The sequence below is a fragment of the Sphaerodactylus townsendi genome, linkage group LG17, assembly GCF_021028975.2.
Source record: "Sphaerodactylus townsendi isolate TG3544 linkage group LG17, MPM_Stown_v2.3, whole genome shotgun sequence".
NCBI classification, from domain to species: domain Eukaryota; kingdom Metazoa; phylum Chordata; class Lepidosauria; order Squamata; family Sphaerodactylidae; genus Sphaerodactylus; species Sphaerodactylus townsendi.
In genome coordinates this window covers 22,397,409-22,422,632 of record NC_059441.1, presented here as the reverse complement: position 1 = coordinate 22,422,632, position 25,224 = coordinate 22,397,409, and the positions used below count along the sequence as shown (strand labels likewise).

Here is a 25,224-nt window from a genome sequence, read left to right as displayed (position 1 = left end):
AATCAGCCATCACATTTGGAAAACAATAATTTGACACGGCCAGTTTTTGACCATATTTGACAGCAGTGACCTGCTGTAGGAGTAATTGATGAGATCTGACATTTGACATTCAGGAGCCGTTTCCAGTATCTGACAGTTTACAGAGATGCTTCCGAAATTCTCCTCCGCTGAACTTCTGTTTGTACTTGGGTAAACTTGTTTCCAAAGAGGAAAAGTGCTGCTGAAATCCATTAGCAATTTTCTTTTGTTCTGCTTCTGATTTTAAAAAAATATGACTAGTGTATATATCTGGCTTTCCAATATTTTTCATATACTGCAGTATATTTCCAGAGCTGGAATGGTTTTTTTTGGGGGGGGGGGAATCTTAGGGGCCCTTCTGTTTTTGTGTGTGCATATGTGTGTGTGCGCACTACCGTCACAACTGACTTATGGAGACCCCATAAGGTTTTCAAGACAAGAAACATTCCAATTTTCAGGAGTGCTTTGATTGTGTGTTGCTACATTGCAGGCGGAGTTGATGGTGTGAGCACAGGAAGGAAAATTAAAAATTATTGTTTAAATTAGAAGTCTCATTTAGGCCCTGGATGGCAGCAGCCATAATCTGCAAAGCGAGAAGTCACTTAGGCTTTTTCACTTGGCTCATGGACACTTTGGCCTAATGGAATTCATAGTGCTAGCAAAAGACCCCTTTTGTTCTAAATCATACTCAGGAATGCAAGAATCCCAATGATAAAGGGGAAAACTCCCCTCTTCTGCCCTGAGACAATCCCTCCCTGGCACCAAGGTTCTGAGATACTCCAGAGAAGTGTCAATAGTTAGCCTCTTTTGTTTAGCTTAAGTCATGGTCATAAAGGCACATTCAGATAAGAAGGTAGAAACATCCTTGGAACAGGATGTCAATAAGTGTGAAATATGTTAATACCAGTCAACTATGGATCTAAATCTTGGAATGTTTTGAGAACATTGAGACCATCTCCTGGCATATTGATGACTTAATTGTATTACTTATGTTGTAATTCTATTCGCATATATCAGTCATTCCTCCTTTTGATGTTTTCTGTCTTTACCCTTTATAAGCCCTTGGTTTTGACCATTGGGGCGCGACTCTCCTGATGCTAGCGAAGCCCTCGTTGGGTTGAATAAAATTATTTCTTTAATTTTATTCTGTTGTTGGTCTGGCTCATTAGCCTCTCGGTCTGTACCCTGCTTCTGTGGTAACAATGGCCCTTGAGGTCACCAACTCTATGATTCTATCATTCTAAGATGGTTTGCCATTTCCTGCCTTTCTGTCATGGCTACGGGATTCCTTGTAGGTTGTCTGTCTAAATACTACCCAAAGTAACTGCTTAGCTTCTGAGACCTGATGAAATTGGGCTAACCTGGAGCCAACAGTCCCTCAAACTATTCCCTACCTCTGCGGGGAATTCCCATCTCTGCACGGAGCCGAGCTGCCTACAAGCTACTCCGCAATCTGTGCAGCATCAATATGGTGGCTACGTGGTCACGTGGCTTAAAGGGAACGTTGACCGGAGCTATTTGCTCAGTCATTAAGCCAGCCAAGTCATGCAATTGATGTTCACAGCATGTTGGGGTTGTCTGGGTGGCATAGGTGGGCAGAAGGAATCTTTATCAGGGCATAACCCTGAATCTATCCTCTGTTACTGAGGCTCCTTCCGCACATGCAAAATAATGCACTTTCAATCCACCTTCAATGCACTTTGAAGCTGGATTTTACTGTGCGAAATAGCAAAAACTCCTTTCAAACAATTGTAAAAATTGAAAGTGCATTATTCTGCATGAGCGGAAGGGGCCTGCAGTACCCTGATAAAACATAGAAAAAAAGCAATTGTGACATGTCCCATGTTTCTTTCAAAGAAAGTTTCATGTAATGCTACATTAATAATCTGAAATACGTCCTCACTTTGTCCCTGAACAGAATAGGTTTGCCCCAACTAGTTGCTATTACTACCATGTCAAAGGCCACCCCTTGCATATTTACCTTTTTTTTTTATCTTGGTCACGTCCAGCTTCAGCCACTTGGGGACTATGTGGCCACTGGAAAGGGCATTGTTGGGACATACATCCAATCAGATGGTGCCACATCACTGATGGCAAATTCAGCGAGAGCAAACAGAGGAGCAGGCAAACGTTTTCTCCCTCCATCCAAAATCATCTGCAAGAGTCGGTTTTTTTGGGCACAGCTGAAAATGTTCCTGAGCAAAAGCCCGTGCTGTTGACTGAACTTTTCCGTTGTCTTTCTATGATTTTTGCAGTGGCTGAGCAAAGCGGACCAGGTTTGGGGGCAGAGCTGAACAGTAATGAACAAGCTCCCCCACCGCTTAGCACCTGTCCCATTTCCCTGCCATTCAAGGAAGCTGTCTGACAGTAAAGATACTGTAAAAAATGACATTTTTACATCCTGACTACTGCACGATGCCAAGAACGGCACCGCTGTAGCCTGTGGCACCGTTGTACTGTCACAATTCCACCACCACTACCCCCCAGGTTTGTTTTATTCTTATTTTAAACATTTTAAACATTTTCATAGGAGGGAAAAGTCAATCCCATTTACTGCTTTTCCCTGGAGGGGGGAAGAGTCCTCCTTTGTGAATTCTAATGCTCCACAGCAAGGAGACTCCAAAGCAACTGACAAATTTTCGGATGATTTTTAAAAATTTCTGCAAGGAGTTTGCTCTTTTCGTTATGCTGAGCTGGGGGTCAGGGATGGAGGGTCACAGTGGAGGGTCACAGTGACGGGAAGGAAATCCCAAGCTGGTGTGATTCAAAAGCATGCTTGAAAGAGTCCATTCTTGCATTACTTGGTCATGACCATGTCAAATTGCATTTAACTGGACCTCTCCAAATTCTCCTCGAATACTCTTCTGAACGGAAGTGCAATTAGAGATATTGGTTAGGGGAGCTCCACATGACACTTAAGATGCTAACCTGACTACAAGAAGCTGCCGTCTGCTTGGTGAGGTCACTATTTATTTATCCTTTATTTATTTACTTTTGAGATTTATTAACCGCCCCTCCTGTGTCTGGCTTGGGGCGATGCACAACAGGATTGCATTACATAAAACTGTTTCAACACAGATGACCCATCGCTTAAAAGATAAAAACTGTATCCCAATAATAAAATTAAGCTACATACTCCAAAAAGTCAGCAATTAATGGAACAGGGCTACACTAAAATCTTTGAAAACCAAGCGGGAGAAAAAGACCCATCAATGGCCGAAGATGCCACAAAGCCCCAGGGGAGACTGGTGGTCAAAAAGCAACCACAATGGAATGCCTGGTAGGGCCCTGATCTCCTCTTGGAGGGTGTTCCACTGAAGCAGGGTAAGGCCGAAAAGGCTGAAAAGGCCCTGGCCCACATTGCCAAATGGACCTACCATGGGTCAGGGGTAATTAGGGGGCAGCAGTGGTGTAGTGGTTAAGAGCAGGTGCATTCTAATTTGGAGAATCGGGTTTGATTCCCCGCTCTGCCACTTGAGCTGTGGAGGCTTATCTGGGGAACTAGATTAGCCTGTGCACTGCAACACATGCCAGCTAGGCACAGTTCTATGGAGCTCTTTCAGCCCCACCTACCTCACAGGGTGTTTGTTGTGTGGGGTGGGGGTGGGGAGGAAAAGATTGTAAGCCCCTTTGAGTCTCCTTACAGAAGAGAAAGGGAGGTATAAATCCAAACTCTTCTTCTTCTTGGCTCCTGATCTTAATGTCCGCTGGAGGTTATAACAGAATTGTTAACTCTGGCCCTTTCCCAATGGGCACCAAGCATGGGTGTGCACCCGCCTGGGACCGACGCACCAGCCTGGGATCGTTCGCATGGATGGTCCTGGCAGGGCGGCAGGTGGCGGCGCAGCCTTCGCACAGGCTGCGCCATTGTGGAATGCCGTACTTCTCCTCCTGGCTTCCAGCGCGTCACAGAGGCCAGGGGACACCCTCTCCGGCAGGCCAGGGGTGTGTGTGTCCCCTGGCCTCTGCGATGTGCCGGAAGCCAGGATGAGAGGTACAATGTTTCGCAATGGTGGGGGGAAATGGCGCCTTCCAGCCGCTGCCGTTCGCATGACAGTGGTTGGAAGACGCTGCTTCCAAAAAACCTAACTCAGGGAGTGAGGTTCGGAAGCAACACCTTCGCACCGCTTGGGGGGTGGCGAGACCGGCGCTGCTGCATCGTGCGAACCCCTCCCCAGGGATGCAGGTTTTAGCGTCCCTGGGTTGCTATTATCCACCCGTGTGGAAACAGCCTCTGACTGACAGCTGCTTTCCAGAGTCTCAAGTGGAGATCTTTTCGGTCATATGCTAGTGTGAGTAAGGTGCTGTCAACTACACCTCGCTCAGGTTTGCCATTGCCTGCCTGCTCCTCCACATGAGCAACGATTCTAATCTGGAGAACTGGGTTTGTTTCCCCACTCTTACATGAAGCTGCTGGGTGCCTTTGGTATAAATCCAAACTCCTCTTCTCCTCTAGTCTTCCCTAATATTCAAACATTGTATATTTTTGGGAGGACTGAACACTTAAAGAGAGAGGAGGAGAGTGAGATGCAAGAAAATATGTGGATTCTTTCCCTTCAGATCACACTGAACATTGAGTAAGACAGTGATCATAGTGTCTTCCCTGCCAGGTAAGTATTCAACAGATGCTAGAGGAAGCTAATAAAACCTGTTCCCCGATCTCTCTGGGAATACCTGTGGATAGATTAATTGTAGCCTTTATCTCCTGGTTGAGGCCTGGTGGCATAGAGCAATCACCTTAGCTAGGTGTAATGCCCTGCCTTCTTCCTTTAGCCTTGGATGCCATATTGGAATTCCACATAAAGAAAGGAAATACCCGTGTGGCATGGGTTCTGTGGAAACAGTATCTCATATGCTGTTGAATTGTCCTTTTTATGAGATAGATAGGAAGAAGCACATAATCGCCTTCCTGCATGGAAGTGAAGGCATTACAGATAAACAGAAGGTTATATATCTTTTAAACAGCCACAACTATGAGCTGTTGGAAGCGGTGGCTAAATTTTTAAATGGTGTTATTTTAACTCGTCAGAAGTTGTAAAGGCTGTAATTATCTTGCAATGTTAATGTTAAACTATTTATATGCCATTAAAGATATTCAGAATCGAATCGAATTGAGTAAGACAGTGAAAGCCAGACAGAGGGCAAAGAGGGGTAGAAATCTCTCGGCCTATTTCCCTTTCCACAACATAAACATTGGGGGGGGGGGTAAGTCCATGTTGAAAGCTCAGGTGCAATTGCACATCTGGACCAGAGTTGTTTCCAGCCTGGAAGGAAACACAAGCAGCTACCCATCTGCTCTCCAAAGCTTTGGGCTGCTCTCCATTTCCCCAAAGACCCCAAACAATGCTGACACAGAGGACATTCTACCAGCTGGAGATGTAAAGTCCATCGCAAGTTTTGAGGCCGCGCACCTGCCCTTTGCCGGTCTCACCCTCTGCATCCCCTCCTTCCCCCCTGAATTGATGCTCCCGGAGTGCGTAGTCCAGCTCCGAGAAGTCTCCTTCCTGATCAGAGCAGCTGTCGGTGTTATAATCCACATCGTCCCCGACAGGGAGCTCGTCATCTGTCTCCACGCTGCCAGGGCTGGTCCTGCCAAAGATACATGCCAGAGAAAGAATAGAATGGAACCGCTCTGAAAACTCTTTTTGATACTGCCAAAGCTCTAGTTTGTTTGCATTCTGTGAGATAGGAAGGGTTTTGTGTGCCGAACAGTACCATCAGCTATCTTGTGAGTTCCTCTGTGCCTAAGGACTCTAATACAGGGGTCCCTGATGTGGTGTATGTGTTGAAAGTAACAGTGTCTAGTGTGCAAAAGAACTGAGAAGGCCCATCAGAGGGCAGTGTCAGGCAGTGGTGGGATCCAAAAATTTTAGTAACAGGTTCCCATGGTGGTGGGATTCAAACAGTGGCGTAGCGCCAATGGGGATGGGCGGGGCACAACGGGGGTGTGGCCAGGCATTCCGGGGGTGGGGCATTAATAATTTCTCTGTTATTGCAAAAAACTCTTACTGTAAAAAAAAGTTCCTCATTTCCAGCTGGCATCTTTCTGTCCATAATTTAAATTCATTATAGCAAGTCCTATCATCTACTGCTAACAGAAACAACTACTTCTCCTCTAGACTGCCTGTCAAATACTTAATACTTTCAAATACTTAATTTTGTTTCTAGAAATCAAAAGAAGGATACTTTCCTTAAACAAGGAACTTTACCATATTTCTAAAACATGTTTTTAAAACAGCCCAACAGGGAGAATTATTTCCCGTTTTCTACCTTCGCTAACCAGCCACATAGGAAACAACAGGACTTTATGATTTTTGGACCTAATGGAATTTCTAACGGAAAAGCAGACCCCATTAGTAACCCCCTCTCGGCACACACAAATAATTAGTCACCCACTCTCGGGAACTGGTGAGAACCTGCTGGATCCCACCTCTGGTGTCAGGGATTGCACCTAGTTGATTGAGATGTAGTTGTTACAAAATATATGGCTGATGATTGTATCTAGTTGATTGAAATGCATTCCTACCTCAATGTAATCACTACGAGATATATGTAACCAGCCTGCTATATGTTACTACTGTTGTAATGGGATATTCTTTCCTTGATCTTTTCCTTATGGCTTTGCATACTCAGTATGTGACACTTCTACTCTCATGGGAAATGGGATGTTTCTGTTGTCCCATGGGGGCAGGGAACCAGGTTGCTGACCTTGGGGCGCCTCAGCTCCAAAATAACTCTTTCTCACATTCTTTGGGGAAACAGGAGGGGGGATTACTTTTGAATAAAGGGGATAGCAAAATCCAGGTTTGCCAGAACTGGCTTTAACAAGCTGGGTGCTTCATTGCCTTCCAATAAACGCTGCTGATCAACAACAGAGAGTCTGTTTATTGATTCAAGGTTCGAGACCTAACACGCAGGCAAGTGGTCAGTTAGATAGGGCTGTAAGGTTGCAGACCTTTCTTCATCTTGTGTGTCCTTAGACTGATAATCTCAGGTCTAATTTCCTCCTTCTTGGAAGTCTCTTTGGCCTTCTTCACTAGCTAGCAAGATAGCTGAAGGCTATCAGTTTTTTTCTGACAAAACATTTAAAATTAATCTCCTTTTAAGACGATCCTTTGGCTGAAACGTTTTGAAAACGTCTTCAGTTGGTTGTGCAATCTATTGTCAATGTTTCCCACACTTTCCTGCTTCCCCGGGCACCATATTCTGAGCTCACTCAGTTCCCCCTCACACCTATTTATTTGCATTTCTCTATTGTTCTTTTAATTGGGAGGAAGCAATCTTTGAACCATCAAGGAGGCTCTGAAGCATTGATTCAACACAGAAGTCCCTACCACCCCCCAAAAAGGAAAAATCATGTAAAGGCTGCCAGGAATCATTTCAAGGGAGTGAGTACAGACACACATGGATTGTAAAGTGGAGGACTGAAAACATATTAGAAATGTTTTAGGGGATTTCTACAGAAAGGACCACTGTTACCCACACCTGAACTTCTGAAGGACGCCCCCAAACTGCAGCTAGAGCTAACACATGTTCTGTTATTAACTCATGTTCCTGATATGGGGGCAGCGAAGCCCCCATGCAACCTCCGTAAAAATGCACGCATTCAACGTGAACAGAAATGCAAAGAATGCTTGGCCTGTCCTCATTTACCAACTAGCATCCCCTAAGCCCTATCCGCTGCAGCTTGGCAGCAATTTGTAACTTTATGATGTGATAAATGGAATTCCTTTGTTTTGATTTTTAATTTGCATTTTTATTGAGAGATGACTTGATCTTAATTAGTCCTGCTTTGTATGTGCGGGTGTTTGTGTTTGTTTGTTTGCGTCTGCTCTTGAAAGGCCTGGTTTTGTGTGTAAGGATTCCAAATTCCTGCTGACATAACTAAAACAATGGAAAAGACAGACCCAGTGAGGATTTTATTTATGCCTATGTCAATTCTTTTTTTTAAAGTAGTTCCCTCTTTTCTGTTAAATCCTAGCATAAACATTTCATTCTGGGTTGGTGCCAAGTTTTTGAAGTTAACTGCCCTGCCCGATTGCATAGGCATGCCATTAATATCTACAATGCTCTGTTTTCAAATCAATATTGCTTAACGGTTTTCGCAGATAACTATACCAAACAAGCAGGCCTTTGTATGCTTTCCATGGTCATGGAATTGTGGTTGACAAATGTTCCTCTCCCCACGACAGACACCTTGTGAAGCAGGTGCAGCTGAGGGAGTTTAGAAAGAACTGTGACTGGCCCATGATCACCCAGCAATTCATGTGTAGGAGAGGAAAAACAAATGCAGTCCAGCAGATAAGAGTCTGCCACTCTTGTGGAGGAGTGGGGAATCACATAAGGTGTGATTCCAGGGGATCCGCAAGTCTTACATGGAAGCTGGTATCCCTAAAGGAAGGCAAAGTTAACCAGTTTGGTAGATCATCCCCCTAAGATGCCACATGTGATGCCTTGCCAGGGGCATGCCACTAACTGAAGAGGAAGGTGACTACTTTTTCCACACACATTTTCCATCTTTGCTCAACATGATCCTTTCTCAGAGAGAGGGGAGAATGTGAGATTGCCAGGGACAGAGCGAGGGGGGAAAGTGCCCAGTGCACTGGTTTGTCCTCCACCCCTGCCATGGCAATGTCTGCCCCTGTCCTGCCCTGGAATGCCCCCGTCCCACACCAGAATGCCCCTGGGATTCCCTCACCTCACCCCTGCAGGAGCGTGCAACCAATGCATTGTGCCCCCTTGGAGCTACGTCTCTGGAGATAGCCATCTTTTTTGCTTCTGTGGCGGGGTTTTCCCCACCTGAAGGGACATCCCTGTGGATTGAAAGTGTATTATTCTGCATGTGCGGAAGGAACCTGAGTTGGCCACTGGGTCTCCCGTGTCCCCACTTCTGTGTACCACAGGATGGTTTACTGGTTTACAGTCTGGGGTGCACCTGGAGGAATAGCTGCTTGCCAACTGCCAGATTTCCCTCTGGAACCCTCATTTCAAAATAGTACGTCCAAGACAGTGGAGGCCTGCGAGGTACAGGGAATAGCTCTCAGCATCCAATGTTAAAAAGTATTTATTTTAAAAATGACATTCTTACAAACATACTTGCAGCACAGCCAGTGATGAAGGGAGGGGGAACTGCACCCGGGGCATGAACTGCCCACATGCACCCTCCCCACACTGCCCCTAAAACACCCCGAAATGCCCCTGACACGCTACGCCCCGACATGCCCCCGGCCCCGTCTTCCCACGTGACTGTGATGGCAGTGCCTGGGGCAAGCCGCCCCTGATGTCCCTATTGCAGCTACATGCCTGAGCATGGCACCAGAGTGAGCAAGGGATACAAAATAAATGAGAAATAAACACGATTCCAACACCAAACTGGCAACCTTAGAAACCGACCTGCTCCGGGCTTCCGCTGTTTGAACCAAGAAAGGAAGTCAGAGCTGTGGCAGATAGGGTCGCCATGCAGCTAGCTTGAATTTTGTGTAAGAAAGTGGAAACAAAGCCTGGCACAAGCACGCAGCTAAATAAAAAAGGAGGCTGCTGTTCCTCTGACCCGAACATTTCCTGGTGCTTGCCAGAAGCAGTCCCAAAGTAGCCAGTCAATAATGCAGTTGCATGCACCCTGTGAACCAGTGATTTGCATTGCGCAAAATGATGTAGAGCCTTGGCTGGGTTATCTCAAAAACAATGTTGCAGCTTGCTGAAAAGAGGGCAGGAAGGGCAATCCAAATAATCAAGGGGGTGGTGCACCTTTGCTCTGAGACAAAGTTAAAGCGTCTGGGGCTTTCCAGAAAAGATTCAAGTATGAAACGGAAGCGAGGCTTATCGAATTACATATGGCCCCCACATATGGACCTTTGGTCCTCTGAGCTTCAGCTTCTCTTGCCCTGCTTTCCCGGCCCACCTGCGTGGCACGTTTTCCTTCCTATTTTCCATGATAAAGTTTCCCTGGCCTCTGTCAGGCATCTATTTTTAATCTGGCCAAATCAATTACAAACATTACAGACGGCAATTACCTTGGGAACTCCTGAAAAACTAATTAGAGCAAGTTCTAATGATGAATTATACCTTTCCTTTGACTTTTATGGGGAAAGGAGAGAAATGCAAATGGAGAGAGAGAGAGAGAGAGGGAGAGAGAGAGATTTTACATTGGGTAAACATGGTGGGCCAAATCTGCAGACAGGGCTTAACTGCTATTTCATTAAAAAGCTGCATCATGGTAGATTAGAAACTAGGGCAATTGTCATTGTTTAGGAGTCTATAAACTTACCATAGCTTGCCCCATTTTTAGGGAGCGGCAGCAATTGCATGAGCTGCCATGATGTCATAAAATGCTCATGAACATTCGCAAACCATTGAGACTCTGGCCCCTACTGCACATGCTGAATAATGCACTTTCAGTTCACTTTCACAATTGTTTGCAAGTGGATTTTGCTATTACACACAGTAAAATCCAGCTGCAAAGGGCACTGAAAGTGGATTGTAAGTGCATTATTCGACACGTGCAGAGTTCAAAAGGAAGCTTGGGGGCCCTGACCCTCCCATGGGAAATTCCGACAAAGGTCAGGTGATGGCAGCAGTAACCCTAGAGAGAAAAAAGCCAGGAGAAGTTAGGAACCCCTGGAAGAGGGCTGGGTGGAATGGGGCCTGCAGGTTAAAGTTCATACTGATCTGGCTAAAATGTTGGTCCATGGAATGATCTGTCTTCTACCTTGTAATGGCCTTTGGCTACAAACAATGAAGTGTGTGGTGTATTGTGGTATGGTGGCAATAAGCTCCAGTTGCATATCTGCATCAGTAAACTAAATAATGTTCTTCCTCCCTCCAATGCTGTAGAGCATGCTTTCATGCGTTCATTTGAAATTTAATTGGATTCTTTTCTAAGGAGAAGAACCAGCCAAAAGGGAAAAAAATCCAAATAAGCTACTGGGATTGGCCCAGAGGTTCTCATCTTCCTGTTCCATGGCGGCATCTGTTCATATCAATTTGTTTTATTAATGAATGCTTGGCCTAAAGCTATCGAATGTATGATAATAGATGCAGGTCTAGCATGAAGTTGATATAGAGAATTGGGGCTGGTTTTTTTTCTTCCTGTGGGAAAGTAAATGTACAATTACAGAGAGGATGGCAAGCCTGTGACTGTGACTCTTCTAGCCTCCTTGTTTCAAAAAGATGCCAACTTTGAATTTATACCTCACCTTTCTCTCTTGAAAGGAGACTCAAGGTGGCTTACAAACTCCTTTCCCTTCCTCTCCCCATGACATACACAACAGTAGGTGGGGCTGAGAGTTCTGAGAGAATTCTGTCTGGCCCAACGTCACCCAGCAAGAATGTAGGAGATGGGAAACAAAACTGGTTCACCAGATAAGAGTCCACTTGCTCTTAATCACTACACCATGCTGGCTCTCCTATTAAATTTTGTTTAGTATCACAGCTGCCAGTTCTTTAGCTGGCTGTTGGCCTTTCATTACAATTTGGGCCTCACCTAGGAAGTTGTAATGTATCAGCGTGGTATTTGTACAGATCCCAGCAGGGCTGTCTTTTGAATCTGATAGATGTTGATTTTTGCAAAAGTCTAGCCCTAGTGTTTTCATAATGGTGCCCAGGGTGCTGATTACTATCAGGATGACCTCAGCTGGTTTTTGCCACAGTCATTGAATATCTGCCTTCAATTCATGATATTCAGTGACATTCTCTTTTTCCACTCCCCCTGCTGTCACCATTTCTATGTCGATGATGGTCACTTTCTTGTCCTTGATCATTGTGATGTCCAGTGTGTGATGTCCAACACTTAGACTGTTTGGACTCAAAAGTCCCACAAGATCTTGCCCTTGTTTTCCATGACGTTATTATTATTATTACTATGATGATGAAGATGATGTAAGCCTAAGTAGAATTGGCATCCAAAATAGCTCAGTGTCTTTAGGGGTCTTGAAATGCAGGGTTCACAAAAGTCTAGAGTCTCTGCCTTTTTTTTTTTGAAAAAAGTTTCTCGACGACCTACAGATCTGGGAATCTGCATTGGTTGACCTCCATAGCATGAAAAACATCACAGAGAATTTCTGCAGACCAAATTACAAGGGTAGATGGGGAATTTTAGGGATGGAGGTGAGAGCTGCTACTGAATTTCACCTCCAACATGAGATCACACCAAAGTGTTCAGGAATTATAAGGAAACCAAAAGTCCCAAGCAGATCAGCCACATCTCCCACTCGGCTCCGCCCCGCCCCGCCCCGCCCCGCCCCGCCCCACTTTTCCTTTTCCTTTCTTCTTTCCTTTCCCTCTTTCCTTCCCGTCTTCCTTTAATTCAATCCCCTTAGTGAGGGATTGATTCTACGGCAGGTGAGGTTGCATATTTTACTCTATTCATTTCTTCAGGCGTTAGCATGCCTTCTCCCGCTTCTGGCACTCAAAATAATCTCATTTATTTTGCATATCGTACTTTAAATGTTAAAAACATTTCACAAAAAATAACCTTGATGATATTTAGAACAACCTTTTAAGATGTCCAGTATTGTTATTTCTTGATTTTGAGTTGCTGACGGACTATTACACAATTTTACATCTATCCAGGACTAGTGGGACTTCTGACAGTAGGAATTTACAGTGCAATCCAGTTCCTGGAGGTGACTGTGGACAGCACGCCACCCCGCTGCCTCCAGAGATCTTCCAGGTGTGGCAGGGCAGCAGTGAAAAGCTGAAAAACCCCAGCTGCTTGAAAGCTGTGCTTTGGGGTGGTGTAAGTCTGTTGACCATCCTGCTGGAGGTTCTGGTGCGAAAGCCCATTGGATATTGACTAGCACCAGCTCCACCTCCAGGAATCTCCCCAGCTGCATCAGCCTCCACATTAGGCCCATGCAGCTGTAGAAGAAACAGCTGGAAGTGAGTCAGACACCATGGAACTCCATGGTGCCCTCCCACCTACCTATTTGCCCCCCTGGCCAGGGTAAGTGCCACTGTGTTTGTGTTTTTCGAATTGTTTATTGGACTAGGACTACTGATGTTTTTGTTAGATGATGGCACTATCATGCTATTGTGTGACATTACTGAGATTTATTGTTATTTTTGCTATGTATATTGTTATGATTGTTGCTATCTTGTTGATATGGTTACATCATATGCTAATGTGTTATGTTTATTGATGCCTTCCCCCCCATTTTGGGTATACTTATGATTTTGTAATGTGTAATGATGTGACTTTTGCTATTTTGCTGACTTTATTGCTCATGTTTATTGATGTCTGCTATTTCATAATGTGAAGCTTATTGATGTTTTGTTGGTTGACTATGTTCTATTGATAATGTTATTCATACTATTGTTGCCACCCTGAGCCCTTTAGAGGAGGGCGGGATACAAATTGAATCAATCAATCAATCAATCAATCAATCAATCAATCAATCAATCAATCAATCAATCAATCAATCAATCAAACAAACAAATACACACACACACACACACACACATTGGCACTGCTTCCAGTAGCCATTCTGCCCTCCCCACCTTCATTGGGCTACCCATCCTGTGTCCCCGTCTGACAGCAGAAATGAAATCGATCACCTTAGTGTTCTTGGCATTTAACCGATCAAACCTTCTGTTGTCAAAAATGCTGCTGAAAACCTGCCTCTGATCTGATAAATTCAAAGACGTGCCAAAACCCAGAAAATAAATACTGCAAAACATTTAGGGAGGCAATAACAGAGATCGGCTCATTATAACAATGTATCATATTGATCTCTAAAAATGTCTGATTCAATTTAACCGGAGCTGCAGCAAAAAACCCCCCAACTATTAATAGTACCTGCAAGTCAATGTTCTACTCTTTAAAACCAGGAGTGAAATGTTTTGAAAATATGGGTTGAAGCTCCTTTGTTGCAGCCTGTCTATGTAGGACAACAAAGAGTGCTCGTGAAAACACTGTCCCATTTTGAGTTGTCATGGAATGGCACTGCGGTTTCCCCTTTCATATTCTATTGTCCTGACCTGAATGATCCAGACTAGCCTGATCTCGCCAGATCTTGGAATCCCGGAAAATACTGACAACCACCTTGGAATGAGGTTGCCATAAGATGGCTGCAACTTGTCACTTTATGCACACACTTACCATATTTGATTAGTGTGTCTCCCACCACTGTGTGGCGTCTGTCCCACCAGCATGACACCAATGTACAGGGACTTTCTCCACACATATACTTCCTTCTTCCTTCTTCCTTCTGAACACTAACAACTATGGGGAGAATCTGTGTGCATAGAACCATATAGTTGGAAGAGACCCCACGGGCCATCAAGTCTAACTCCCTGCAATGCAGAAACACATAATCAAAGAACTCCTGTCAGATGGCCATTGAGCCTCTCCACACTCCCAGGTAGTGCATTCCACTGTTGACTCTCAGGAAGTTTTCCCCGATGTTTAGGTGGAATCTGTTTTTCTTCACCTTGAACCCATGACTCCTGGCCCTAGTCTCTGGAGCAGCAGAAAACAAGCTTGCTCCCTCACCAACATGACATCCTTTCAAATATCTAAACATGGCTATCAGGTCATCTCTTAACCTTCTGTTCACCAAATTAAACATCCCCTGCTCCCCAAGTCTCTCCTTGTAGGGCATGGACTCCAGACCTTTCACCATTTTGTTTGCCCTCCTCTGGACCCGTTCCAGCTTGTCAATATCCTTCTTGAATTGCGGTGCCCAGAACTGTGCACAATATTCCATGTGGTTCTAACCAATGCAGAATAGAGAGATACAATTACATCCCTTGATATAGACCAGTGATGGTGACCCTCTGGCACGGGTGCCAGAGGTGGCACTCCGAGCCCTCTCTGTGGGCACCACACACAGAGTTCGTCATGTGGGGGGGGCGCAGAAAATCACCCCCCCACACACACATCTAGGCTGGCCTTGGCCACTGAGCACGACGTGCGTGCACCACGGTGAGCAGGGAGGACTCGGCTGGCGGGCCTGGTGCCTGTGCTCCGGGTGGCTGCTGCCCAAGGGGGGGGGGCACAGAGGAGGCAGAGATGCTAGAGAGGCACAGAGTGGTGCGCATGGGACTTGCTGGAGGCTAGAGCAGGCTGGCCCCTGCTCAAGCGGGTGGGGCAGAGGAAGAGGGAGCCAACTGTTTTTTTCTAAACTAAAACCTCAGCATTCAGGTTAAATTGTTGGGTTGGCACTTTGTGATAAATAAGTGAGGTTTGGGTTGCAATTTGGGCACTCGGTCTCGAAAAAGTTTGCCATCACTGATCTAGACACTATATTCCATACTACATACTACATACTACAGCCCAGAATTGCTTTGGTTTTCATTGGCCGCTGCATCACACTGCTGCCTCAGTTTGTGGTCTACTGCCTCTTTGTGTAGGTGCCAAGCTCATGTCCAGGCCATTGCATGAAGCATGATGGGATCAGTGAACTGCCAGCTCTGTTACCATTTATTCTCTTTCCCTGGAAAAAATGGCTGCTTTGGAAGATGGCTCCATGGCATCATACTCTATTGAAGCCCCTCTCCTCCAAAAGTCCACCCTCCTCAGACCTCACCCCCAAAATGTTCAGGTATTTCCAAACCCAGTGCTGGCAATCTGTTCTCCACTCACTTGCTCAATGCATCAAATATTCCAGAGGATGACTGAAATATGGTTAAAAGGTAAAAGTAATCTGGGGGATGGAGGGTGCCAGTCTGAGGTGGTGGAAGATGCTCCCTTAGATGGGACCCCTTCCTCAGCTGGTGATCAACTATCCTGTCGCACAAAGGATACCCCTCAGGGAGATGGGGGCTCCTTGTAGTAGGCGATTCGATCATTAGGAATGTAGAGAGTTGGGTTTGTGAGAGGCGAAGGTTGCGGATGTCACGCTTTGTCTAGATAGTGCTGGGGTGGAATAAGCAGTTGTAGTCCACATTGGCACCAATGACATTGAGAAATGTAGCTGGGAGGTTCTGGAGGCTAAATTTAGGTTCTAGGTAATAGGTTGAAGTCCAGGACCCCCAAGGTGGCATTCTCATAAATGCTACCCTTTCCATGCGCAGGGCGAGCAAGGCAAGTGGAGATATAGAGTCTAAATGCATGGATGAGAAGGTGGTGTAAGGCAGAGGTTTTCAGATTTGTTAGGAACTGGAGAACCTTTTTGGACAAGGCGGGTCTACACAGAAGGGAAGGGCTTCATCTTAACCAAAAAGGAACCAGGCTGCTGGTGCTCAACATTAAGAAGGTGGCAGAACAGCTTTTAAACTGATCCCGGGGGAAAGCCGACAGCAGCTTAGGTGACTTCAGTTCGGAATACAGTATCTATAAGGATGCAGACAGAGAGGGAGGTTTTTCTAAATCAACCACATACAAGTGTAGAACATAGAAGTGTGCATGTGATGTGATGTGATAGTATCTACAAAGGGCGAGAGGGCAAAGCACATAAATCCTAGATGAGGGTCCGAGACAGGGTATACAGGTGTCTCTATGCTAATAGTAGAAGCCTTCCACCCAAAATGGAGGAGCTGGAGTACAGAGTTTTGAAGGAGGACATTGATATAGTGGGCATCCCAGATACATGGTGGAATGAGGAGAACCAGTGGGATGCTGTTATCCCAGGTTACAAGCTGTACAGGATGGACAGGGCGTATTGGGGGTGGTGTTGCCCTCTACATCAAAGAGAGCATAGTGTCACATACAATAGACAATGCAAGGGGAGCTGATTCCCCTACAGAAGCACTATGGATATCAATACCAGGTGTAAAGAATCAATACCAGGTGTAAAGGATCAATACCAGGTGTAAAGGATAGTCTAATACCAGGTGTAAATGATAGTTTAATATTAGGAATATATCGTCCCCCTGACCAAAGTGCACAAGAGGGTTCTGAGATGGAAAAAGAAATTAGAGAGGCCAACAAAAGCAAAAACATGGTGGTAATGGGTGATTTCAACTATCCCCACATAAACTAGAAAAATGCATGTTCAGGTCATAGTAAGGAGAGAGCATTCTTGGATATGCTAAATGACTGTGGCTTAGAGCAGATGGTTGTGGAACCAACCAGGGAAGATGTGATCCTAGATCTAATTCTAAGTGGGACCCAGGACATGGTGCAGGAAGTCAGTGTTGTTGAGCCAGTCCAAAAGAAAGCCACCATGGTTAACAAGGGAGGTTGAGGAAATTATTTTAAAAAATTGTCTTTTAGAAAATGGAAGTCCAGCTCGACTGATGAAGAATACAAGAAGGAACACAAATGGTGGCAAAAGAGAAGCAAGTTAGCTGTAAGGGAGGGAAAAAAGGGTTATGAGGAACGCATGGCTGTGAACATCAAGACCAGCAACAAACAGCTCTTCAAGTACATCAAAAGTAGGAAGCCAGCTAGGGAAGCGGTAGACCCATTAGATGACGAAGGAACAAAGGTGTGCTAAAGCAGGACAGGGAGATTGCAGAGAAGTTGAATGAATTCTTTGCATCTGTCTTCACCCAAGAGGAGGTGAGGAAAATTCCTGTGCCTGAACCATGCTTCTTAGGAGGCGTATCCGAGGAACTAGTGAAGATAGTGGCAGACAAGGAAGCAGTCCTGGTATCCATTGAGTGCGAAAGTAACAGCTATAGCATTCCTGTCCTGTTTTAATCTGCCTTTGATATGGGGTGAGAAAGAGGGAATGGGAGAACTTGGGGATAAAATGATGTACCCAAAGACAGTTTGTTAGAACTGGCTTCTTTTAGCCATGCCATGCGATGTCTGTCAATAAAGGCTTCTGATTTGAAATCCAGAGTCTGATATTCGTCTACAGATTTGGGGCTTGACAGCAGATTTGGTTTACCATTGCCTTCCCATGTCACCTACAGTTTACCCTGAGCAATCCAGATACCCGCTTTGGAACTATGGGAGGCTGAGTCAACTTCGAACCAGCTACTTGAAACCAACTTCTATTGCGATCAAACTCTGGTTCTTAGCAGAGCTTGGGTTGTAGCTGCAGTTTACAGCTCTGCACCACAGATCAACATCAGGGTAAATGCTCTTCTGTGAAAAAAGGAAGTTTATCCAATGTATGAGTGGCGCAAATTAAACCTGGATGCGTGGCTTAAGCCTGCAACTTGGCAACAGAAGTTTGCTGAGAAAATTAATTTTATTGCCTTGCCAATCCATAATTCTCAGTAAATTATTCATGTATTCACCATGCATGGTGGGTGAGCATGAGGTTATGTAGATGTATTTGTATACAGCATGGTTGGTAGTTTCTTCTGCATCTCTATCGCACAGCCGAGGCAGAGGAAAGAGAGATTTAACTCCAATGTCTCGAGGCAAGTTGTAAACAGTTAAAAGGAATCTGGAGGAAGGAGGGGAGAAGAGCATTTGAAAACTTGTCAGGGTTCTGAAGCCCAAAGGTCTAAAAAGAATGCCACAGCAATGTGCTGCGTGTGACCACAAACTAGTTTTCTCTCCCTGTTTGGAAGTGTGGTTTGATCTGCTTTCTGTCAGTTCTGTTTCGAGAACAGCCAAGAAGAAACAGAATGCACTCTTGAGTAACAACCGATTCATAAGTGAAACCAACCATGGGGTTTTCAAGGCAAGAGACCAAGGCTCCTTCCGCACATGTAGAATAATGCATTTTCGATCCACTTCCACAACTGTTTGCAAGTGGATTTTGCTATTCTGCACAGTGTCTCCCCTGCATTGACAATTAACCAGTCGAACTTCAAAAGTTTCAGATGTTATTGCAAGTGACATGAAAGCAACAGAAGACTGTTCTGAAGCTCAAGCTCTCAGACCAGTACCATTATAGATTGTACTTTTCATTCCCTCCTATGTGAAATCCTCAGCAGAAAAGTTCTCCACAACATCTCCAGACATCCAAGGTTACTTGATAAGCCAGCTATGGACAAAGTAGCAAAAGCAGTGCACAGCTGAAAGCCACAGTTCCCAGGCAGCCCAACCCCCATAGCTGCCATCCTGACACACAGCTGTTAAAGTACACTGAAAGTGGATTGAACGTGCATTATTCTGCATGTGCAGAAGGGGCCCAACTGAGGTTGTTTGCCAGTACCTTTCTCCATGTAGCAGCCCTGGACTTCCTTGGTGATTTCCCAACCAATTATTGACTGTGGCCAACTCTGCTTGGCTCCCTGATGAGCTAGGGCCAAACTGGGCTATAGGATGGACCAAAACCCTTTCACCTGCTCTTAATCGCCAAAGAGGAGAGAAATTGGTCTGTTTACAAAAAATGTGGGATTATTAGTCATTATTCCAAATTTTATTTGATTGTCTAGGGGAGAGACATTGAGGAACCATATAATCTATTGTGGACCCTCTCCTAACAGCTCAATAATGGATATAACTTGCAATAATGAGTCTATATTACAGAAGAAGAAGAAGAAGAAGAAGAAGAAGAAGAAGAAGAAGAAGAAGAAGAAGAAGAAGAAGAGTAGTAGTAGCAGTAGTAGTAGGAGTTTGCTTTTATAGCCCACCTTTTTTTCCTGTAAGGAGACTCAAGGTGGCTTACAAGCTCCTTTCCCTTCTTCTCCCCACAACAGACACCTTGTGAGGTAGGTGGGGCTGGCAGAGTTCCAAAGAACTGTGACTAGCCCAAGGTCACCCAGCAGGAATGTAAGAATGCGGAAACACATCTGGCTCACCACATAAGCCTCTGACATTCAGGTGGAGGAGTGGGGAATCAAAACAGTTCTCCAGATTAGAATCTACCTGCTCTTAACCACTACACCACACAGGCAGAACGGCACCAGCTGGACATTAGGAAGATATTTTTTACTGTAAATGTAATTCAGCAGTTTAAGCTGCCTAGGGAAGTGTTGATCTCCTCCTCTCTGGTGGTCTTCAAACACTTATCAGGGATGTTTTAGGATGATCCTGCATTGAGCAGGAAGTTGGCTTAAATGGCTGCCATGATTTTATGATTCTATGATCTGTGGCATGCATGGTTACCCAAAAGTATGGCACGCACCACCCTGGCTGTGCATTCCCTCCATGAGCATATCTGGAGTTTGGAGTTGTAGATGCTCAGTCTTAGTATAGGAGACTTCAAACTACAGGAGGTCTTCAAATTATTACCAAAGGTGTTCTTAAAGGCGGGATGCACCCTGCTAGTCAGGTCTTCCCCAAAAGAGAACAACATAAAGGGTAGCTATTGCCAACCAGGAGAAATGAAAGGGCTGCACCAGTGAACAGAGATTTTTAAAAAATAAAGCTAATGGTGCACAATGGGTAAAATATGTTTTATTACTCAGACAAAATTCCCTATGTGTTTTGCCCAAGAGGTTTCTTTGAAGAGTCTGATAGTCTTACAGTGTGTGTGTGTGTTCCCCCCCAAAAGAATATAACTGGAGTAGCCAACTGAACTGACACTCTTCTTTGAACGCTCGGAGTAGGTCATATGAATCTTCCTAATCTTTCCCAACATAATGAGAGGGGGGAATACTGGATACTTATCCCATGAATACTGGATACTTCCTTATACTGAATCAGACTCTTGTCCATCAGTGTAAGTATTGTCCAGACTGACAGCTGCATTCCTGGGCTCACGGTATTTCTCATCGCCATCTGATCTGTTTAACTGTAGAGGGGCTGATGGTTGTATTTGTGACACTGTGGATTCCAGGGACATGCAGTCCCCTTCCCTACGTTCCCTACAGTCAGGGGCGTATGGCCCAGGGGGTCATATGGGGTCAAATGTCCCCGGGTTGTGGCCCTTTAGGCACGTGGGGGGTGGAAAATTGCCCCCACACCCCTCCTCCCTCCTAGATTGTGGCATGTTCTATAATATGATGGTGACTTTGAAGAAGAAGAGTTGGATTTATATTCCCCTTTCTCTCCTATAGGAGACTCAAAGGGGCTCACAAGCTCCTTTCCCTTACCCCCTCACAACAAACACCCTGTGAGGTAGGTGGGGTTGAGAGAGCTCTGTAGAGCTGAGCCTGGCCCAAGGTCACCCAGCTGATGTGTGTTGGAGTGTACAGGCTAATCTGATACGCCTCCACAGCTCAAACCCCGTTCCTCCAGAGTAGAGTACACCTGCTCTTAACCACTATGCCACTGGTGCAAAAAAAATTGTTTGGTTGTGGTGGGGGAGGACAGTCACCCATATTGGGGGGAGTGCGTGGAAAACTCAGATTTTGCAGTGGACTACATTTTCTCTAGGTATGCCTCTACCTACAGTAAAACTTCACAAGGTTGCCATGAGTTGGTTGTGACTTGTGGGCACACTTCACACTATTGACGAGGACAGTGTGGCATTTGGGACTTCGTGTATTGGGGGAAAGGGGGCATTCTAGAAATTTATGAATGGGGCCACTAGAGCATGTTCTCACTCACTCACGAGGCTAGATCTTGGTTGATGCAATTCTAAACAGAGTTAACCATCTGAATCCATTGGCCATGGAAGAGGGTACCTATGCACAGGGAGCCACTTCATGAGAATTATGAGGATCTGATTCCAGAGATGCCCGAGTTCTCGAAATCGGGGCCAGCAAATTGCTCAGATTTGCCTGAAAAAAAAGCCTTCCATTCTCTTTGAAAAACATCCACAGTTGTGAGGGCTTCAAATATGCCATCGTCTAGAAAAACCCTTAAAAAAACTGTCTGAATACAACCAGAGGAGGTGGAAAGAACTTTTCTCATTTCAAACCGTAGTTATTCAAATCACTTTCTCAGCATGTGACGCTCAGATATCCTCCAGAGACATCTGACGATCTTCAAGGTGCAGAGAAGGCACCAACTTGGTTTCAGTGCCATCACTAGAACTGTCATTACTGGAAATAAATGCAAGACTCAACTTTCATATTTCATTTGCTGCCGGAAGCAATCAAATATATTATTTCTTCAGCGCTGTTTAGAACCCAGGCACCATGGGAGATAGCAGAAGAAGGTGGTTCAGGTAGAGATGGTGGTTTGCAGGGATGCTGGGTGGCTAACATTTATTTTGGATGAACTGATGTATTAAAAATATCATTTCAGATAAGGCCTTTCGAAGGAAGAAAGGAAGTTCATGAGTTCAGATTCCTTTGAAGGTTAAATTATGCTAAGAGTCATTGCCATAGGTGACGAACCAAGGTTAATGGGTCTCTCCTTTCATCTTCCAAGTTCTCTGATCCATAGGCCATAAATAGATTGAACTACAGCCAAGCACCTCTGGATAGGCACCTCTGATGTGTCTGTGCATCCAGAGTACAACACTATAAGGCAACCTGGCTGCAGGAAATGTTTCTCTACCAACCATTTGTTGTGCATACAATTGATAGAGAATTGGTAGCATCCACCTACTGTGGCCAAGAAAGCCAATGTGATTTTGGGCTGTATAGTGTCAAGATCGAGGGATGTAATTGTACCTCTCTATTCTGCATTGGTTAGACCTCACCTGGAATATTGTGTACAGTTCTGGGCACTGCAATTCAAGAAGAATATTGACAAGTTGGAACAGGTCCAGAGGAGGGCAACCAAAATGGTGAAAGGTCTGGAATCCATGCCCTATGAGGAGAGATTTAGGGAGCTGGGGATGTTTGGTGAAGAGAAGGTGACATGATAGCCATGTTTAGATATTTGAAGGGATATCCTGTTCGTGAGGGAGAAAGCTTGTTTTCTTCTGCTCCAGAGACTAGGGCCAGGAGCCATGGGTTCAAGGTGAAGGAAAGAGATGCCACCTAAACATCAGGAAAAACTTCCTGACAGTCAGGGCTGTTCGACAGTGCACTACCTGGGAGTGTGGCATGGCTCAATGGCCATCTGACAGGAGTTCTTTGATTATGTGTTTCTGCATTGCAGGGAGTTAGACTTGATGGCCCATGGGGTCTCTTCCAACTATATGATTCTATGCACACAGTTTCTCCCCATGGTTGTTAGTGTTCAGAAGGAAGAAGGAAGTATATGTGTGGAGAAAGTCCCTGTACATTGGTGTCATGCTGGGACCAGAATATAGTGACATCCGGCATCAACTTCTGGACGTCCCGAATGTCAGCCACCATCCGCAAGGACAGTTCGAGGCCTTTTAACACTGGGAGGTCATTCTCGCCCAAGTGAATGACAAGCCCCTGAGGTGTTCCATACCTCTGAAGCGCCTCCCGGATGGCTGGCAGTAAGGCTTCCCACTGCATGCCCTGTAAGCCAAGCCATACGACGTCCACTCCTGTGCCAAGATTCAAGTCAGCACCCCAAGGAGTTGAGTGCGCATAAATGCCGGCCCAGTGGATATTATGATGCCCTATGATCCATATCTGGGTCCGGTTCCTCTGTAGCTCTGTGTGAACAGTAAAGCAAAGGTGAGGTCCCATATCCATTGTATAACCAACCACATACCACCCATTGCCATCCACAGCAATGCCCGGATGTGTTCGAGACTGGTGAACCCACGGTCCCTGAAAGAGGCGTGCCCACTGCCTTTATCCAACGCCCATCCATGGAGGCCTGGGGTTTGCTGCTCCTATGAGATCTCCAGCCAATCAAACCAGCAATGTGAAGTTGTCACCAGATATCATAAGGGGAAGTGAAAACTGCTTCCACAGGAACTCCTGCGGAAGGGGGGGGGGGTCTAGCCACCTGACCCTACTCGATCCCCTAAACGGGAAAGACCGTGCTGCCTCTCTGGGACTCCACCCCGCGTAGGTCATTGATGGGAAGACCGCTGTCCCTAGCTGGTAACACGCCCCCTTGGGGCACATGCCTCACCTTCAAAAAAGGGGTGGGGTGGGGGTGGAAAGGAGGCATCCGTCCCCTTGGCCAGAACCATCTCCTAAGAAAGCCTGATGACACTCCCTTGCCGCCCCGGGAGTGTCATCAGGCGCCCACCCGCTGGAGCCTGGTCATGGAAGCAATTCACCTGAGCATTATTATCCATGCACTCTTACTCCAGTAACAAGAGTAGGTAATATCAACGACCCCATTACCAACCAATCCCTCAACAATAGTCCCATTGCCACCCGTGCAACTACACCAACTGAGGGAGGGGGAGGTCCTGACCAGTCCCCCAAAAGGCAGGAACACCCTGTATCAATATTACAGCCAAAGTCAGAAAACCTCCCGGTAACCCGGGAGGGTATCAGCACTGTCTCCGAGCCACTTGTGCCACTAGCACCCGGAGCCACTTAAATCCCCTGAGCCGGCCGATGCCACCAATGCGGCATCCTTCAAAAGCCACTTCATGACTGGAAACACGCCAACCTCCTTCCTGAAGGCCAGGCTAACCGGCTCACAACCTGGTTCAGCAAGTGACCCCCCTCTGCTCTTCCTCGCCGCCATGTTGAACAAACCATACTTGGGCTTCCTGGACTTTTCCCCGCCACCTCCCAAAAGCTAAATTAAGTAAGAAAAAAAGGGGGGTATCCCATCACTCCAATAACCAAAATCCTAGCTTTGCCCTATGCCACCTATCTCCGTTTAGCGATGAGCACCCTATCAATTTTGCTCCAGGCGTCAAAGAAGGCCAGAGCAACTGCATGCTTCCAAATATATAGGGAGCGTGCTCCACCCTTCCAGCTCATGTGTATTGTCAGGCTCTCGAACGTGGAAATAACAGAGACCGTAGGAAAGTCCCAAAGCAGTTTATTTCTACAACGCGTAGAGTAACAGATAAAGCTGAATCTAAGCTTTCTGCTTAGATCCCGCAATTATATCCTTCAATCCCCCCCCATTTGATTCCCACCAAATGGACTTCAGAGAGAGAGCATGACATTTGCACTACAGAGCTTCAAGAGACCTGGGAATGTTCGCACCTTCTCGCAGGAGGGCTGGCACCGGGAAATTGCCAGGGAGGGGAGGGGGAAGCCGGAAAGCATTTACAGGAAACATTTGCCATCTCTACACAGCAAGACATCTACACACTGAGACATCTACACACTGACAGGCATGGGCCTGACATTCTGCCCCCCTTAAGACCTCCCCCCCCCACCCGGGCGACCGGGGTAGGCCCGGTGGAATGCCTTCACCAAACGAGGGGCCTGAACGTTTTTGGAGTCGACCCACTCGTTGTCTCCGGCCGGGAAATGAGTCCATGCGATCAAATACTGAAGCCAGCCCCGGTGCAACCGAGAATCCAAGACTTCCTCCACTTCGTGGTGAGGCTCCCCTCGCACCATCCTTGGAACAGGCATGGGTGGCTGAGGGTGCCAATCATCTGGCGGGGGCGCCTTTTTGAGGAGACTGCAATGGAAAACAGGATGCACGAACTTCAAATTTTTTGGTAACCGTAATTCAGCCGTTACCTCATTGATCACTCTGAGCACCTGGAACGGACCTATGTACTTCTT

The 25,224-nt window shown here is 45.9% G+C and overlaps 1 protein-coding gene across 1 annotated transcript in view; it reads right to left on the bottom strand.

Moving 5' to 3' along the window:
* Positions 1 to 5,020: 5,020 nt before the first annotated feature.
* AGBL1 (AGBL carboxypeptidase 1) overlaps positions 5,021 to 25,224 on the bottom strand; it is a 554,681-nt gene continuing 534,477 nt past the window's right edge. Inside the window, exon 22 of the mRNA XM_048481859.1 lies at positions 5,021 to 5,607. Within this exon, the coding sequence (XP_048337816.1) occupies positions 5,382 to 5,607 (226 nt within the window). The 3' untranslated portion in view covers positions 5,021 to 5,381. The remainder of the gene's footprint in view (positions 5,608 to 25,224) is intronic.